The sequence below is a fragment of the Schistocerca piceifrons genome, chromosome 11 (assembly GCF_021461385.2).
Source record: "Schistocerca piceifrons isolate TAMUIC-IGC-003096 chromosome 11, iqSchPice1.1, whole genome shotgun sequence".
In the NCBI taxonomy this organism is placed as follows: Eukaryota; Metazoa; Arthropoda; class Insecta; order Orthoptera; family Acrididae; genus Schistocerca; species Schistocerca piceifrons.
In genome coordinates, this window is record NC_060148.1 from 89,679,391 (window position 1) to 89,698,329 (window position 18,939).

At 40.1% G+C, this 18,939-nt stretch overlaps 1 protein-coding gene across 1 annotated transcript in view; it reads left to right on the plus strand.

Moving 5' to 3' along the window:
* Positions 1-18,939, plus strand: part of LOC124719736 (zinc finger protein 664-like) — a 168,575-nt gene that overhangs the window by 119,921 nt on the left and 29,715 nt on the right. Inside the window, exon 7 of the mRNA XM_047244938.1 lies at positions 13,210-13,247. Coding sequence (XP_047100894.1) covers positions 13,210-13,247 — 38 coding nt within the window. The remainder of the gene's footprint in view (positions 1-13,209; positions 13,248-18,939) is intronic.

The following is an 18,939-nucleotide window of genomic DNA, read 5'->3' on the forward strand; positions in this document are numbered from 1 at the left end:
TTAGGTTAGTTAGGTTTAAATAGTTCTAAGTTCTAGGGGACTGATGACCTGAGATGTTAAGTCCCATAGTGCTCAGAGCCATTTGAACCTTAACCTTATAAATTGTTAATTCATGTCACTAAATTATTTGTAACAGTCAAATATATTTTGTATAACAATTAAATACTCTTTTAAGTCATAAGTCCGTGATGACTGAAACACGGAGACTGCCTGTTTTAAACAGTGGAAAGTCCAGGTAGTAATATCAACAAAGTACTTACCATAAAGAAGACACATTAAGTTGCAGACAGGCACAATTAAAAGACAATTACATAAAGCTTCCGGCTTCTGGCCTTCATCAGCAGAAGAGAAACACACACCATTCATTCACACAAGCAATCACACCTCATGTACATGTGACTGCCAACTTTGGCAGACTCGAAATCAAGGGAAAAAAAATTTCTCGATCTAAGCTGCACCTGAAATTTGAGACTCGAAATTCAAGGGGAGAGAAAAGTTTTAGGCCGCACTTCCAAATCGAAACAAAGTTGGTCCATTGTAATATGAGACACAATTTAGGTCAAATGAATGACGATACAGCTACAGTAGTTTGGCTCGAGTCGTAAGCTTAGCAGTTAAGCTTTACCAGGTAGACATTGGTATGGGTCAGGCGCAGCGTCCGTATTTATACGGGTACCCTTCCTTTTTCACGTGCTTCGTCTGGTTTGAATTGATTGCTTGTTTTTCTTTGATCTGATAAGTGCCGTTCTCTTTGTTATAGGTGTTTACGTCACTGTAAGCTGAAAATGCATTACTGTATTGTGTCATGCATTGTTTGTCGCATTCTGATAATGAGTGTTTACGACGTGTGGCCTCTCGTGGCATGGCTTGCATTTGTGCACGCTACTGCCCCTTACAATTAAAAGGAAAGAGAGGAATCATCTCATTAGCGAAACAGTGGCAAGTGACTACTATTTGTTGTTACTTAACACTGCTGCTTTCTTTGATAATGATCAACAAGGACCAAATAATAGACTGCGTATGATATAAGATGTTCTGAACGAGAGTTTAGCGAAAATTTTTCTCCATTTGAAAATCTGTGCAGGCGCCTCTTTAGTACATTACATTCTGCACAGAAGTTAGAGTCATCTTAGATTTAAAAATCTAGTCAACTGCCATGCTTCATTTCAGACTGTATCACTATTAAGCATAAGAATAATATGAATATAAACATGACATGATATGTATATTCTTCCATGTTTGCTGTTGTCTCGTAGTTTATTTGGCAGACAAGATTTAAATGAAATGAGATAGCAGCAAACACGAAACAATACATGGCAAAATGTTTATATTCGTATTATTCTTATGGTGAAGAGAATACTGCATGTGATCCACAATTCATAAAAGTTCCTATTACCAACCATCTCTTCTCACAGGTAGGAAAAAATTCAGAACGTAGAGTTCGCCATATTGACAAACATCCCAAACAGTCTTGCCAGTCGTATTTTCGGAGTACATTGAAATGCTGCTACATTCGAAGATAAACAATATGGAATTTGTATTTATTTCGTCGGATAATGTATGAAAATGAAAATGCAGTGGTCGAAACTCACCTTCTGTGGTGCAGAGGTTTTGGCGCCAGTATTTATCTTCGTGCTTGCAAAGCATGCCTGTGTAGCGCTACATATAGTCGATGGCAGAAGTTAGTTGTGGCAGCACCTACCAAATTTTTCAGAACTTCCGCTTACTTTGCACTCGATTCTAAGCCGCAGGCGGTTTTTTGGATTGCAAAAACCAAAAAAAAGTGCGGCTTAGATTCGAGTAAATATGGTACAGCGGCAGAGGGCGGCTGACAAAGTGGAGGATAGGGTGCGAGAATAAGCAGGAGAAGATAGGACAGAGGGGGTAGAAACTGTTGAGTGAGGTGTGGGTACAGTATATTACTGTAGGTTGAGACAGGGTAATTATGGAAGTGGAGAATGTGTTGTAAGGATAGCTCCCATCTGCGCAGTTTAGAAAAGCTAGTGGTGGAGCGAAGGATCCAGATGGCTCAGGTAGTGAAGCAGCCCCTGAAATCAAGCTTGGTATGTTCGGCTGCATGTTGTGCCACGGGATCGTCCACTTTGCTCTCAGCTACAGTTTGGCAGTGGCCATTCCTCGTGCTGGACAGAATGTTGGTGTTCATACCAATATAAAAACCTGCACATTGATTGCAGAAGAGCTGGTAAATGACATAGCTGCTTTCGCAGGTGGCCCGGCCTCTGATGGGGTAGTATAAGCCTGCGGCAGGACTGGAATAGGAAGTGTTGGGTGGTGGATTGGGCAGGTCTTGCACCTGGGTCTTTCAGAGGGATACAATCCTTGTGACAAGGGGTTGGGATTGGTTGTCAATGATGGTAATCATAGAGGAACTGAAAGACAGCATCAGCTGTGTAGTTGCCACCATCGATATCTGGACTTTATGCTTAGTGTTTCTGAATATGCTTAGAGGTGTACAACTGTGTATTGATGTTGCAGGGGGTCACTTTCAGCATCTTCTGTAAATATATTTTTCACTATATTTTTCATTGTAAATATATTCTAAGTCCATTTCAGCTCTTTGCTTGTATAATTCATTGTATTTCCTGTATGCTTACATGAGATACTCTTGTCTGCAACTCCCAGCATAATTTCAATAGTTGTTATGTTTCAACCGTGTCTGTTCAGAATTTTGTCTGGATTTTGGCATGTGTGTATGTAGATTCAGATAAAATTCTTAATGAACAAACTTACTTAAAACATAAAAATTACACTGACAACTTTACTGAAATTACAGAACACAATAACAGATGAAACAAATTTACAGGCGAAGACAACACCAGTGAGCATTAGCAAAGACTTTACTACTGCCACACACAGCTCCGTATGAATAAACTGATTATGAACCTGTATAACATAGCTGACTTAGCTGTCAACTGAAGCTATCAAACTTACAAATATTAAATAGGTCTTAGCGAAGTGATTTACGTCAATTCTGTTTGTGGGATCGCAATTACCAGCATCAGTCGGTTTACTTAATGTACTTACTGATATACTTACATACCCTGAGGTGATGGGGGGCAACACTGTCTGCAATCCAATCAGTCATTCATCTCTTGGCTTTACTTTTTCTGTGTGGTCTTCCCATTTCAACCGTCCTCAGCGGTGGGATTGACTTTTTGAAACCTCCTGTATGGTGATGTCAGTTAAGGTCCACCCTGCAGTCGTTCACTCTGGTGGGCCCTTGTTTGTGAATAATCTACAAAAAAAAATTCAGAATTTTGCATTGTGCTATACAACTTTAAAAACAGAATTGTTAAACAAAATGGTTGCATAGTGTAATGTGCAATAAAGTTTCTGAGTGTACTGAGCCACAGTTATACAGTATTTTTTGAAAGAATACACCACCATTTGACTGTATATTACTGTATTTTTCTCTTCTGTACAATTTAGATTTTGGCTTTTAAGCAATTATCGAGTAGTATAATGTTCTTAGACTACTAACATCATTTTGCTGTGTGCTGTACAGGACGCCAAATATACAGTATAACAAATTTGTTTCACATTGATATAAATGGTATAGAATTAATATCTTGTAGGAATGCAGCACATTGTTCTACAAGCACATCATATCCAGTAAAGTCAGCCCAAATATGCATTTAAGATGTAACTTTTGAAGTGATGTCAAATTCCTGCACAGTATTCAGCGAAATGATGTTAATGACCTAAGAACATTGTACATGATAATGGTGTGAAATCTGAAACCTAGATTGTACAGAAGAAGAAATACTGTAATATACAGTCAAATGGCGGAGTGTTCTTTCAAAAAAATAATGTGCAAAAGTTTGTGGATTCGAATCTCGTGAGGAACTTTGAAATTTTTTATTTTTAAATCTTCATCGAAATGACTGTGATCATTATTTTTATCCAAGTAATTTGTTTAAGTATAATTTTTCTCATTTCTATTCCTTCATCATGTCATATTAATCATCGTATCACCTTTGTCGTTTGCTCTGTTTTCTGTCCTCCTTTTTCCACTTGCAATCTTTGCTCATGTGATTTTAATTATTGTTATATATTAACTTCGATTTATGAGGATGGTTTGAAAAGTTCTCGAAACGGAATAGAAAAAAAGTACTTACATCACTGAAACTTTTTTCATTTTTCAATGTAGTCTCCTTATAGATTAATGCACTTGGTCCTAATGCACTTGGTCCAACAATGTTCCAGTGCCTTGATCCCATCTCAAAAATGAGTTCCTCCAGAGTTTCCTCCAGGCCTGCAGAATAGTTGTCAACTCTGGCTATCAGTTCTTTGTTTGAAGTGAATCTTCATCCACCAAGAAAAATTTTCAGTTTTTGGAAGAGATGGAAGTCTGACAGGGGCATATCAGGTGAATAAGGCGAGTGAGGCAACAATTCATGCCTTATTTCATGTAACTTTGCCATGGCGACAGAACATGTGTGCGGGCATGCATTGTCTTGATGGAAGATGACTTTTTCCCTTGCTAAACCTGCCCTTTTTTGCGCATCTTTTGTTGCAATTTTTCCAGGAGGTTAGCGTAGTATTCTCCAGTAATTGTTTTCCCAGTGGGGAGATAATCTACAAACAGAATCTCATTCGCATCACAGAATACTGATGTCATGACCTTTCCTGCTGAAGGAATTGTCTTTGCTTTCTTTGGTGGCGTAGAATCAGCATGTTTCCACTGCTTTGACTGTTGTTTTGTCTCTGGGATATAATAGTGCACCCAAGTTTCATCTGTGGTCACAAACTGATGCAAAAAACCTTGTTCGTTTCTCCTAAAACAGGCCAAACATTGTTCCGATATGTCCATTCTCATGCGTTTTTTATCCAGTGTCAAGAGGCGTGGCACTTATCTTGCAGATAATTTTTTCATTTCTAATGCTTCAGTTAAAATGTGATATACACTTTCAGATGACATCTGGCAAGTGTGAGGAATTTTACACATTTTCAATTGGCAATCCTCCATGACCATTTTGAGCGCTGTTGCAATGATTTCTGGAGTAGTTGCACATCTTGGTCAACCCCTGCGTGGATCATCATCTAAGCTCTCCCAATCAAATTTGAATTCATTTGTCCACTTGGCAACAGTTGAATATGAAGGAGCAGAGTCTCCCATTGTATTCTGGAAATCGGCATGAATGCCCTCTGTTTCATACCTTTCTTTACAAAGTGCTTAATCACTGCTCAAATCTCAATTTTTTTTCCATCTTTGCTAATCACTACACAGTAACAACAACAACAGAGCCACGTCACTGCTACAGCTCTCTTCCAAGAACACTGATGTGGCACATGTTTACAGGCAACAGTCCAATGAATATCACGTGAAGAACTCATTGCGCAAGTGCTGACCTCTCGTGGTGATTCCGAGAACTTTTCAAACCACCCATGAAATTTCTTCGGTTTAACATTTCTTATACAGGGTGTTCGGAAATTCTCATTTCAAACTTTAGTGCTTGTAGATGGGAGTGAGTACATAATATTTTGAATAGGAACCCATATCCAGAAATGTAAATTTCAATTCAGATGGTTAACTCATCCACTTCTGAGTGAGGAACTGAATTAGGCATGACGCAGTACAGTTATTAGGTAACAGTTCAAAAGGAAACATAACGAAACATCCATTTATTATGCAAGCACGTTGGTTGGTATTAACATTTAAACATTACAGGCTTAAAACTTCCTGGCAGATTAAAACTGTGTGCCAGACCAAGACTCGAACTCGGGACCTTTGCCTTTCGCGGGCAATTGTTCTACCATCTGAGCTACTCAAGCACGACTCACGCCCCATCCTCACAGCTTTACTTCTGCCAGTACCTCGTCTCATACCTTCCAAACTTAACAGAAGCTCTCCTGCAAACCTTGCAGAACTAGCACTCCTGAAAGAAAGGATATTGCGGAGACATGGCTTAGCCACAGCGTTTCCAGAATGAGAAGGTAGGAGACGAGGTACTGGCAGAAGTAAAGCTGTGAGGATGGGGCGTGAGTCATGCTTGAGTAGCTCAGATGGTAGAGCACTTTCCCGTGGAAGGCAAAGGTCCCGAGTTTGAGTCTCGCTCCGGCACACAGTTTTAATCTGCCGGGAAGTTTCATATCAGTGCACACTCCGCTGCAGAGTAAAAATCTCATTTTGGGGATGAATACCAAGTTTGTGTGTGTGTGTGTGTGTGTGTGTGTGTGTGTGTGTGTGTCTGTCTGTCTGTCTGTCTGTCTGTCTGTATGTGTGTGTGCAGCTCGTGGTCTTGCGATATTGTGTTCTCGCTTCCTGCCCACAGGGTTCGATTCCCGGTGGGGTCAGTGATTTTCTCTGCCTTGAGATGACTGGGTGTTGTGTGTCTTTCATCATCATTGACTCACAAGTCACCAAAGTGGCATCAGCTAAAAAGGACTCGCAATTTCAGCGGCCGAACACCCCGCATGGGGTCTCCCGGCCAACAATGCCGTACGATCATTTCATTTTTTGTGTCTGTGTGTGCGCGCATGCATCAGTGTGGTCTTAATTTTTTTTAACCTTATTCTTTAATAAATTTTGTTCAATTTTCCATGTTTGTGACATCTTTCCACATCAGGACACTCCCTTTATGCCATTGCCATGAGAATTGTGGGAGGGGGTACAAGATACCACCTTGTGTGTGACGTATTCATAATCTTGTAGGGTCCACAATACTTTGGGAGAATTTACCATTTTCTTTCTTTATATATGAACTGTGGCAATGATCATGAACAAGCACTGCGTCATCAGCATCGAACATTGGAGTCTGTGCTTCCCTATTAAACTTGTATACCCTCATGCATGTCTGTGTAATTGCAATTCTGTGTACATCTTACAAGTTTTCTTCTGGAGATAATCCAGTAGCCATGTGTGGTAATTCATTTATTATAACCTGAAATTCTGGGACCATTTGTGTCCACACAGTATGTTTTTCTGAACCGAATGCTCTACAAAATTTTCCCAATTCTTTCATTACTCTTTCACATGGGTTGGATTGCGGGTGGTACCTTGAGATAGCTACGTGTCTCACTCCTTCCCATGCAAGAAACTCTTTAAAATTATTACTAATAAATTGTTGGCTGTTATTGGTTAGTAATCAATGTTGGTTTCTGTATATCCTTAAAATACTCCTGTAAACATTGTATCATGGTGGGTTTATTGGACTGCTTAATTGGATAAAGCTTAACATATTTTGGCCAACACTCTGCAAGCACAAACAGGTACATGACTCCACCACGACTACGAGGTAGTTGACCAAAAAAATTGGCAGTAGTTAAGTCGTGTAGTGCTTTAGGTATTATAGGATATAAATAGTAAGAGATAGTTGTATTATCTTCCTTCACCCTCTGACGCAATTCACAGCATTGTAAGATGTCTATTTTTTTCTACTCAGATTCTTGAAACAATAGAATTTACTCATGTAGTTAAGACATTTTCGTATTCCATGCTGACCATATCTTGGATAAACAATATTTGATCTCTCTCTATGTGTTTGCAGGGGACATAGCCTCCATGGTGACTTACCTTCTTTTGCATCTCCTTTGTCAGCCATATAGATTTATCTTAAGTTGTTTGCAATGCTGTTTTCTCGTTATTAATCTCATCACCAGTATAACTATCCAGTCTAATATCTTGTTTAATTTTTCTATCAAGTTTTTTATTTCATCATTCGTATAACTTAATGATAGGGAGTTCATAGCAAAACTCACGCCTGGGCCACTGGTTCTCATCGTGTCGTTCATAGCTAAAGGTAATCACGATAAAGCATCCGGAACAACATTTTTCAATTCTTAATGTAAACAGTTTCTATATTATATTCGTATAAGAATAATGCCCATTGCATTAGATGGTCATCCAAAAGGCGGCTTTCCAGTAAAAATGATAATGCTTCGTGGTCAGTGTAAATAACTATTTTTTATCCCCAAATTAATGTATGAAGCTTATTAATGCTCCATACAATTGCGAGTTATTCTTCTTCCATAGCCGTTTAATTTTGTTCTTGTTTATTTAAATTATGACTCATGAAAGGCGATGGTGTTAAGCTCTCCTTTATTTGGGTCCTATTGTTCCTGAAACAGTTCACATGTTGTTCCATGTTTTGAGGTATCTGTTGCTAGCTTGAACGATACATTCAACATTGGGTGTAGCAATATGGATGTGTTTACTAATGATAGCTCAATGTATTGGAAATATTCTGATGTTCCCTCATCCCATACACACTTTGATTTTTGTTTTAACATGGATAATAATTTTGGATCATTCATTTGTTGTTCTTGTATGTACCTACAGTAAAATCCAGCTAAACTGAACAATGAACATAATTGTTTTACATTTCTTGGTTCGAGAGACTCCTTAATTGCTCTCATGCATTTTGGATCGGGTTTGATCCTGTGTACTCGTACCAGATGGCCTAGGAACTTAAGTTCTACACGTCCAAAGTGTGATTTTGCACATTTAATCGTAAATCCTTTTCCTCTAAATTTTTGCAAGGCTTTAATCAATATTCTACAATGTTCTTCCCGGGTCTTAGATAAAGTCCTGAAAAACACTCTTCAGAAATATGGGATATGCACTTCCCCCATCTGGTTTAAACTGTGTCAAGTTCATACCCCTTCCTAATTGAAGTTCTTCTAGCCATTCTTTTGGTTTCCTGTACTGTTTTTAAAAACCATACTCTTTTTTTCCATAGCTCCTTTTGTGTTTTTTCTAACTCTTCCAGATTTTCTATGGCTCTTGTTGATTAGAATAGACTTGCCAGTAGAAGTAGGTGTGAAAGAGGAATCATTTCTTTCCTGTACTTTTTTTTCTACAAACTCCTGCAGTCGTTCCTACAAGGAAGGTAAGGTAGTATGAGGATTCAAAATTTCATTGAATGCCATATCTTGGTGAGTACCTATCTCTACCCTTTCTTTAGTATTAGAGATTTCCTTGTTTACTGTTCTCAACTTTTTTATTAGTATCTTCAAAATGTTCATCAACTTCATTACAGACTAAATCAGACTGATCATTTAGTGCCTTTTGTAACTCCTGGGGTAAATTAATTATTACATTTTCCAAGATAGAAATTCTGTTTCCATGTGTTGATATTACACTTCGTATTTCTTCTTGTTTCATATATATTCTATCACCTTGATCTTGAAGAGCTTCTTCCCGTTTTGTGTTAATTCTATCTTCATGTGGTTAAAGGGCTTCTTCTAGTTCGGTATTAATATTAGCTAGTTCTTCTTTATGAGTTTCCGCTTGTTTAGTATTAGTATTAGCTACTCCTGCCTTGATATCATCTCCTTGAGCTGTAAAAGTTTCCTGTAATTTCTTAAACATATTCTTTTGAAATTTAGCCAATAAACCTACTTCCAGTACCTCGTTTGCCATCGCACAAGTGGTTAAAGGCATTTGATATTAAAATTATAATTTAGAGTTTGCCACTACTCATTACTATATTTAAGTCACTCCTTAACAATGTCCACTGCGAACATACGAATTGTACAGTTTTATTGTTTTATTCAAAATTCAGTCGCCAGATGCAAATATTTTTGCATCTGATGCCTGTATTTTATTCTGAAAAATAATACAATTTTGTCACATATTTCTAACTAATACAGCTCACCTTCCTGTACACCACACAGTATCATCAGCAAACAGCCGCAGATTCCGGCTCACCCTGTCAGTTAGATAATGTATGTATTTCAAAAATAATAGCAGTCCTGTCAAACTTCCCTGTAGCACTCCTGACAATACCGCTGTCTCTTGCTGTAGCGGATTGCCACTGGAACTGCTATGATATAGCAGGTGGCACATAACAGTGCGTCATGATAAATCACGTGCTGAGTTGAACTGCACTTCATGTCCTGTCACAGTCACCAAATAGAGTGTTTCCTTGGTATTTACTTCCATAATGGTGGTGTTAGGAATAGACTGTTGAACCAGTTCAGTGGTTGATCCATATCTTGCTAGGTTTCTTGCTTCTCGTTACTTTTTCTTGCGGTCGCCTGCATTACCAATGCTGCATTAGTCCTGCTAGTAGAATTACAATCAGTGCAAACCTCGAAAAACCTCCCAAAAGGGGTTTGCTTCCTACATACTAACTTCTTTAACCGAGAAACATCTTTCATTAGCCAGTGGATATCAAGGATGTGGAACATCATTCTATGAATAATTTGTTACACCTCAGATGCCCTCGACAATGAGTGTTCGTAAGAGACAGCGGTATTGTCAGGAGTGCTACAGGGAAGTTTGACAGGACTGCTATTATTTTTGAAATACATACATTATCTAACTGACAGGGTGAGCCGGAATCTGCGGCTGTTTGCTGATGATACTGTGTGGTGTACAGGAAGGTGTCAAGTTAAGTGACTGTAAGAGAATACAAGACAACTTAGACGAAATTTCTGGTTGGTGTGATGAATGGCAGCTAGCTCTAAACACAGAAAAATGTAAGCTAATGTGGATGAGTAGGTAAAACAGAACTGTAATGTTTGTATACAGCATAATAGTGTCCTGCTTGACACAGTCATGTCATTCAAATGTCTTGGCTAATGTTGCAAAGCAATATGAAATGGAACAAGCATATGAGGATTGTGGTAGGGAAGGCGAATGGTCGACTTCAGTTTATTGGGAGAATTTTGGGAAACTGAGGTTCATCTGTGAAGGAGACTGTATATAGGACACTTGTGTGACCCATTCTTAAGTGCTGCCCAAGTGTTTGGACTCTGTACCATGTCAGATTAAAGGAAGACGTGGAAGCATTTCAGACGTCGGCTGCTAGATTTGTTACTGGGCTGTTCGGACAGCATGCAAGTATTATGGAAATGCTTCAGAAGCTGAAATGAGAATTGCTGGAGGGAAGGCAAAGTTCTTTTCTAGGGAAAGTTTTCAGAAATTTAGAGAACCGGCATTTGAAGCAGACTGCAGAATAATTCTACTGCCGCTAACATATGTTTTGCGTAAGGACCACGAATGTAACAGACGAGAAATTAGGGCTCATACAGAGGCATTTGTGTTTCCCTTGCTCTGTTTGCCAGTGGAGCAGGAAAGGAAATGACTAGTAGCGGTGCACAATACTCTTCACTACACACCATATGGTAGCTTACAGAGTATGTGTGTAGATGTAGATATAGATGCAGATGTAGACGTAGACGTAGAATGTCTCCCAACAATGGTGGTATCTTCCAGCAGGATAACTGCCCATTTCGCAAGACCAGAATAAGCTGCAGTGTTTTGAGAAACTTGTTAGTTTGATGTGAATAAATTCACCTGTTCTGAACTGATGCAGTATGCTATTGAGTGCCAGCTCTGCACCCACAAATTACCAGCTTGTAATTTACAGTGATTTCGTGACCTGTCTGTAGACACCTGGTGCCACATACCTCTGGAAATCCACCGAGCACTTACTGAACTTGTGTCACACACAATCGCTGCTGTATCGCATTCCTAAAATGGACCAACAAGTGTTATGCAGATGGTCATAATGCTTTGGATCATCTGTGTACTACATACCTATATATTAGAGGTTTGCAGTGAGAAATAATCTACTATGGATCTGCATCACTTTTACTCTGAACGTTCTGAATAACCGGTTTTTCTTTCTTTCTTTCTTTCCGGGTTTGGTAACACAGTTTCTTTTAAATGTCGCAGGAGATCACATTATTTGCACTGCGAGAGTATATTTGCTTGTAAGAGTGTGGGATACTGTAGTTTGGCTATATAACTGTTCTGAAGTGGACAAGCCCAATAATGTGTGCGCAAATAATGCCCCACAAAAGATGCCTCAGTTGTAGTTTGAACTTTGGACAAGATATATTCCAACGCATTAAATATTTTTGCAATTGCAAATATAGACAACCATCAGGCATATAATGGAATTACGACATTGAAAATTTGTTCTAGATTGGGACTTTTGCTCAGATTTCCCACTTATTGCGAGTGGTTGCTTTACCATTAGGCTATCAGAGCAATTCTCACGACCAGGCCCAAACTTCCACATGTCGTCAACCACGTGCCTGCAGCAGCTGACGGTTGTCCGTGTTCGCAACTGCAGATATATTTCACGTATTTCGTATAACAGCTGTAGTCGCCGCAGTGCCTGTTCCTTCGGATTTGCGTGACCGAAAGAACGTGGCATAGTACCTCTGAACAACACAAGCACAGCAATATTGCATACATTCCTAGATGTACCCACTTGATAATGACTGTGTACAAGATTGGCAATAGTGGCCAAAAAGAAGACTGTTCTGTGCATATCTGCACTCTCAGTGAAATAATGTTGTCTTCCAAGTAATGGCACAAAATATCTCCTTTCTGCATTACGCGATTGCTTGTGAAGTATTGTAGTCAATGTGGATTTGGTTGTCAAAAATATTGTGCTGAAGCTCCAGCATAGTAGTGTGATTGTTGTTGAAGTGAATTTGTCTTTAAGTTCTCACCTGTTACTCACAGGTTTTCAAAACATCAGTTTACCAATTTTTAGGTGTGTAGTCCATTTTTAATTTCATTGCTGTGCTCTTGTCATTTTTTTCGTCATTGAGTTCCACAAATCCCATCAAACAGGGAAATGAGTCCCTAGTATTCAAAATAAACTATCACTATATTGTATAACACTGTTTTTGCTAATCCCAGATAAATATAATCTAGTAAAACAGCAAGAAAACTGCTAGCCTAACAAAAGCTATTTCTTCCCCAGTAGTACCAAATAGCTGCTGTTTCTGGTGTTTACTTGATTACATTGGAATTTTTCAAAGAAAATAGTTACCTACATCTGTAACAATAGTTTTCAATACACTATTTCTCATTGCAGGTTTACTTTCCATGTACCTAATGGGACTGTTCAATCCAGGAGTCTTGATAATCACTTAATTTGTGCAAGGGGTGGCTAATGAGGTATAATTTTTGAATTGGTAATGATTTTTTGATTTGTTTGATGGGAGATTGTTAAATATCTTCATATCACGGTCTATAACTCTAATCTGAACACTACAGAAGGAGATAAACACTGTATGGAAATTATTTTGTTTATTGTACTGTGAGTGTGCATAATTTTTGAGTGACGTAGGTGTAACAATGTGTGCGCATGTTGAAAAGCTGTCTGCACCGGGCCCGTCACTCGACTTACCCTCCAAATTTTACTACCTCGAAACACCCACCAGTGCCTCAGACGCAAACATCTCATCTCATCTAAACACTCATTACCATTGTTTCAGCAAGAAGATTCTGTCGGGGCAGCGTCAGACGGTTCGTGGTAAGACCCGTACTTATTCTCTCTGTAGGCTGCAGTTAGCTAGTGCCAAGTAGGTGGTTTGTGGCTTGTGCTTGCCTGCCAGATGTAGCTCGTTGCCTCTGCGTACGTAAAAAAGTGGTATTGTATCGTGACCCGGGTGCTCGACTTATGGGAACTGGAATTTCATTTGTGTCAAATATGATACATATATTGAATGCTTGTGAAGTATTAGGATAGATTGGTACTCACCATATAGTGGAAACTTTGAGTTGCAGACAGGCACAATGAAAAGATTGCTAAACATGTAAGCTTTTGGCCATAAAGGCCTTCATTGAAAGTAGACAGCACACACACACACACACACACACACACACACACACACACAACCACGGTCTTTGGCTGCCAAGGCCACAGAGTGGAAGCAGCATGTTGGGAGAAGCAAGAGGATAGTGGAAATAAGGAGGAGACTTGGCCAGGGGGGGGGGGAGGGAATGAGATTTTCACCCTGCAGCTGAGTGTGTGCTGATACGAAACTTCCTGGCAGATTAAAACTCTGTGCCGGACCGAGACTCGAACTCAGGACCTTTGCCTGTTGCGGGTAAGTGCTCTACCATCTGAGATACCCAAGTACGACTCACGCCCCATCCTTGCAGCCCTACTTCCGCCAGTACCTCGTCTCCTACCTTCCAAACTTCACAGAAGCTCTTCTGCGAACCTTGCAGAACTAGCACTCCTGGAAGAAAGGTTATTGCGGAGACATGGCTTAGCCACAGCCTGGGGAATGTTTCCAGAATAAGATTTTTCACTCTGCAGTGGAGTGTGCACTGATATGAAACTTTCTGACAGATTAAAACTGTGTGCTGGACTGAGACTCGAACTCGGGATCTTTGCTTTTGCGGGCAAGTGATCTACTGTCTGAGCTACCCTAGCACGACTCACACTCCGTCCTCACAGCTTCACTTCTGCCAGTACCTCGTCTCCTACTTTCCAAACTTCACAGAAGCTCTCCTGTGAAGCTGCAGAACTAGCACTCCAGGAAGGAAGGATATTGCGGAAGCATGGCTTTGCCACAGCCTGGGGGATGTTTCCAGAATGAGATTTTCACTCTGCAGCGGAGTGTGCGCTTATATGAAACTTCCTGGCAGATTAAAACTGTGTGCCGGACCGAGACTCGAGCTTGGAACCTTTGCCTGTTGCGAGTAACTGCTCTACCATCTGAGCTACCCAAGCACGATTCACGCCTCATCTTCGCAGCCCTATTTCCGCCAGTACCTCGTCTCCTACCTTCCAAACTTCACAGAAGCTCTCCTGTGAAGCTGCAGAACTAGCACTCCAGGAAGGAAGGGTATTGTGGAGACATGGCTTTGCCACAGCCTGGGGGATGTTTCCAGAATGAGATTTTCCCTCTGCAGTGCGAAAGTCAAAGATCCTGAGTTCAAGTCTCAGTCTGGCACACAGTTTTAATCTGCCAGGAAGTCTCATATCTGTGCACTCTCTGCTGCAAAGTGAAAATCTCATTCTGGAAACATCCCCTAGGCTGTGGCTAAGCCATGTCTCCACAATATCCTTTCTTTCAGGAGTGCTAGTTCTGCAAAGTTCGCAGGAGAGCTTCTGTAAAGTTTGGAAGGTAGGAGGCGAGGTACTGGCAGAAGTGAAGCTGTGAGGACGGGGTGTGAGTCGTGCTTGGGTAGCTCATATGGTAGAACACTTGCTCGCAAAAGGCAAAGGTCCCAAGTTCGAGTCTCGGTCTGGCATAGAGTTTTAATCTGCCAGGAAGTTTCGGTAAAGTGCTAAGTGCTGCTTGTGGGAGCATGCAGGGTTGAGGTGGAGGAGAGAGTAGTTCAGCTAGGTTCAGTCTGGAGGTTAGACAGTGGGCACGAGGGGGGGGGGGGTGCAGTATAAAAGGACAGAAGCGAAAAGAGAGAGGGGTAGACTTGCGGAATAGGAGGCTGTGGAGTGTGCAATGGGAACAGGGAAAGGGATAGGTGCACAACTCAGAAGAGCTACTGTTTGGTAGGGAGGAATTGCACAGGTCGGAACCTCTGTACAACATATCCTATGTTCCCATAATCCTCCTGGCCTCAACCTCCGTTAGTCATCATCTGTCACCCACCTATCCCTTCCGTGCTCTCTCTCCAGCACTACACGGCCTTCTATTCCCAACGCACCCACAGTCTATTTACTTCTCAGCTTCCCTCCCTCACTCTCCCACCATTTAACATCGCGACTGCACCTCGCTGCTCTACCCTCTCACCACCTTGTCCCTGTACGCTCCCACAAGCAGCATGTTGCTGCACACATTCCTATCCTACTACCCTTCCCACTCCAGCCTCCTCCGTACCCCCACCAACCAGACTGCTTCTCCCATCGTGCGCAGTTGCTCGCAGTCTGGCCTCGGCAGCCAGTGATAGTGGTTGTGTGTGAGCTGCGTTTGCATGAATGTGTATGTGTGTTTATTGTCCATTTCAGGAGGCCTTGTGGCTGAAAGCCTACTTGTTTAGCAGTCTTTTTGTTGTCCCTGCTTGCAACCCAACATCTCCAGTAAATGGTGAGTGGCAATCTATCCTTTTCATAATATTGTCATTATTCCATCCTGGAATGTGTGTGGCCTGTGTTTCTTTCTCCCATTGCTAATAAATATATAAAAATTAGCAGAGAAACCTAGCATTTCTTAGGTGTTTCTTTATAGGTGTGCTTCCATGCAGTACATTTACTGCATAAACAGAGAAAAGTGATAAATGATTAACATTTTTCCTTTCATCATTTTGTAAGGGATGTCAGCAAGAAAAAAGCTTTGTAAAGGTTTGAAATTATGTATGAAGTTTGCTGCAAGCTGCTAAATGCTCTCATTTTGGGGTAGGAATTCGTGTGTCGAGGTCTATGCTTCTTGTTCAACCCCATCTCGACCCCTTTTCTTAGGTAGATGGTCCTAATCCCCAAAACGATTGTCGTCTGACAGTAAGAGATATTTGTACCAAACTTGGTTGAAAACTGTCCAGTAGTTTAGGAAATGTGGAAAAACACACAGATGCACAAAATCCATTTTTATAATGTGTGTGGATATAATTGATATAAAAGTAAAATGTGTAAATATTAATACTATAAAGAGTTTATTAAAACTTTTACAAGTATCCTCATCAAAAAATGAAGCAACCCTTTAAGCAGAACATAATTAAAATGTACACATTTTACTTTTATATCAATTATATTTATATATTATTATTATTATTATCAGTGGGTGAAAGGAACATAGAGATAGCCCATGTTACCAAAACTGAAGAATAAGAAAAATATACAAGAAGCGACATCTTTGACAACAAAATATGCCTCTGATATTTGAAAGCACGATTTGCCTAATTTATAATCATATGAGAATGTGTGAGAAAGAGTATAAAATTAATAAAACATCTGAAAAATTCTATGAAGGCATAAAAGTAAACTGTATCTAAGTACTGAACAGTCCAACACAAAATACACGTTAATTGTAAACTCATCCAAACTCAGATAATATAATTATAGCCATAGCACTTATATATTATTTTTATGCACCTTACATAGGGCCGCTGATGATTAGCGTGTGCTTCATTCTTGTCCTTGATGCTGGTCCAGTAAATTAAAAAAAAGAAAAAACCAGCCTTGTCTTTACCTACACAAATAAAAATGTCTCTCATCAAATGGTGTGTGTGTGCGCCAGTCAGTTGTACAGAATCAGTGCAGCAGGATGGTCGACACGGGGATGTGATAGAATGGCACGTAGGAAATATCTCGTTTGACCACATTCTTAACAAAATTGCCCAATTTGTGGGCATAGTGACGTGGACTGACCAACTTATTTGCAAGAGACAGTGTAACACGGCATAAGAACGGTGGTTGTAAAAAGATCCTAACTGACAATGACCAAAGACGAGTGGCACAGCTTGCCAGTGATGATCAGCTTCAGATCTAACAGGAACTGTTGCTGTCAGTGAATGCTGGTGCAGCTCAAAACATTGAACTGGATGTCGAATCTGGCACTTTTCAAAACACCGTCACTCACACCAGCACTTAAAGCTGCACGTCCTCAGTGGACCAAACAACACAGGAGCTGGACAGTGTCGAGAGACATAGTGTGATCCGATGGGTCGCCATTGTGTACCTTTTCGAATGACTCGAGGCATCGAGTGCACCGACAGTATGGTGATGTGTTTAACCTGCACTGTGTGGAGCCTGTTGTTCAGACTGGAGGTAATTCTGTGCCATTTTAGGGGTGGTTTTCATACTGTGACTTGAGACACACTCATTCAGGTTGTACGCTACATTAACCAAGATGTTTACTTTGACATTCTCAGTAACCGAGAATATTCCCTTCCTCCGAATTTTTGCGATGAGTATGTTGTGGACATTCTGTCTATCCAAATGGAGATGGCCATACATTCCTTGTTTAACAAACACTCAAGTGCCCTTTCTTAATCCCACTGAAAATGTGTCGGTCTATTTGAAACAGTAGCAGTCGACATCCGTGCAGTTTGTTAGTTCTACGGCATCCTATCGTGAGTGAGTGGACTCTAATAGGTATGGCATATGTGAAGAAAACTCACCCCCTCACCCGACTGAGGCCACAGTCACCACCAGAGGTGGTGTTACACAGTATTAATGCAATGTCTCCTCGGGTTGACATATTTGTCCAGTGAGCTTCTGTGTTATATGGCATGCCAAACTCACTACAAAAACTTATATCATCTCACAAATGTCTTAGTAATGAAGGTACAAAGGCCACCTCTTTTTTTTTTTTTTTAAAAAAAAAAAAAAAAGAAGCCACCTTTTGATACAAATTTTTTATTGTTTTTCAAAATATTTGCCTTTGAAATTTATAAGCTTTTGCATGTGTTTGAATAAATTCGAGAAATATTTTTTTCCACCCTAATGTCGGTATGTGAATTACCTTGTTACCCAAGGACTCAACACCCGCCCCAGGTGACATAAATTGTTTTCCACAAACTTTTTGTTTGGTGCGAGACACTAATAGTAATCGATGAGTTTTTAGTATTTGGGCAGCAAAATCACTGAAGATGGCTCAAGTGGAAAGGATGCAAAAAGCGGTCTGGCAATGCTGAGAAGAGCTTGTCTGAGAAAGATAGATGTGTGAATGATGAATATAAATTTATGTGTTAAGATGTCTTCTGTGTAAGAATTTGTCTACAGATTAACCTTATATGCCTCTAAAATGTGGACAACAAACAAGAGACAAAGAAGAGAATAGAAGCTTTTGATATGTGATGTTACAGAAGAATGCTGGCGGTTAGCTGTGTAGACCAAATAAATAATGAGAAGTTACTGAATTGAACTGGTGAAAAAAGAAATTTGCATAGAAGAAGGAATTGGTTGATAGGACACATCCTGGTCATCAGGTTGGTAATGAAAGAAAGTGTGGGGGGTTAAAAACTTTAGAGATAGATGAAAGTTTGACTACAGTAAGCAGGTTCAAATGGATGTAGGCCCCTGTAATTATTCAGAGATGAAGACACTAACTTTCTTTGATGATGATTTGTGAAATCTGTCCACAAGCTTTAGCTTTCTGGTGTTCTAGTTACTCAGTTAATCCAGTTTTTCAGTGAATTGTTCACTTCAGCATCATTTCCAAAACATTTCCCACCCAGAAACTCAAGTATCATGATATTTTTTTGTCATTTGGCTCTCCCAATCATGTGTGTTGAGTGATAGGTGGCCAGATCAG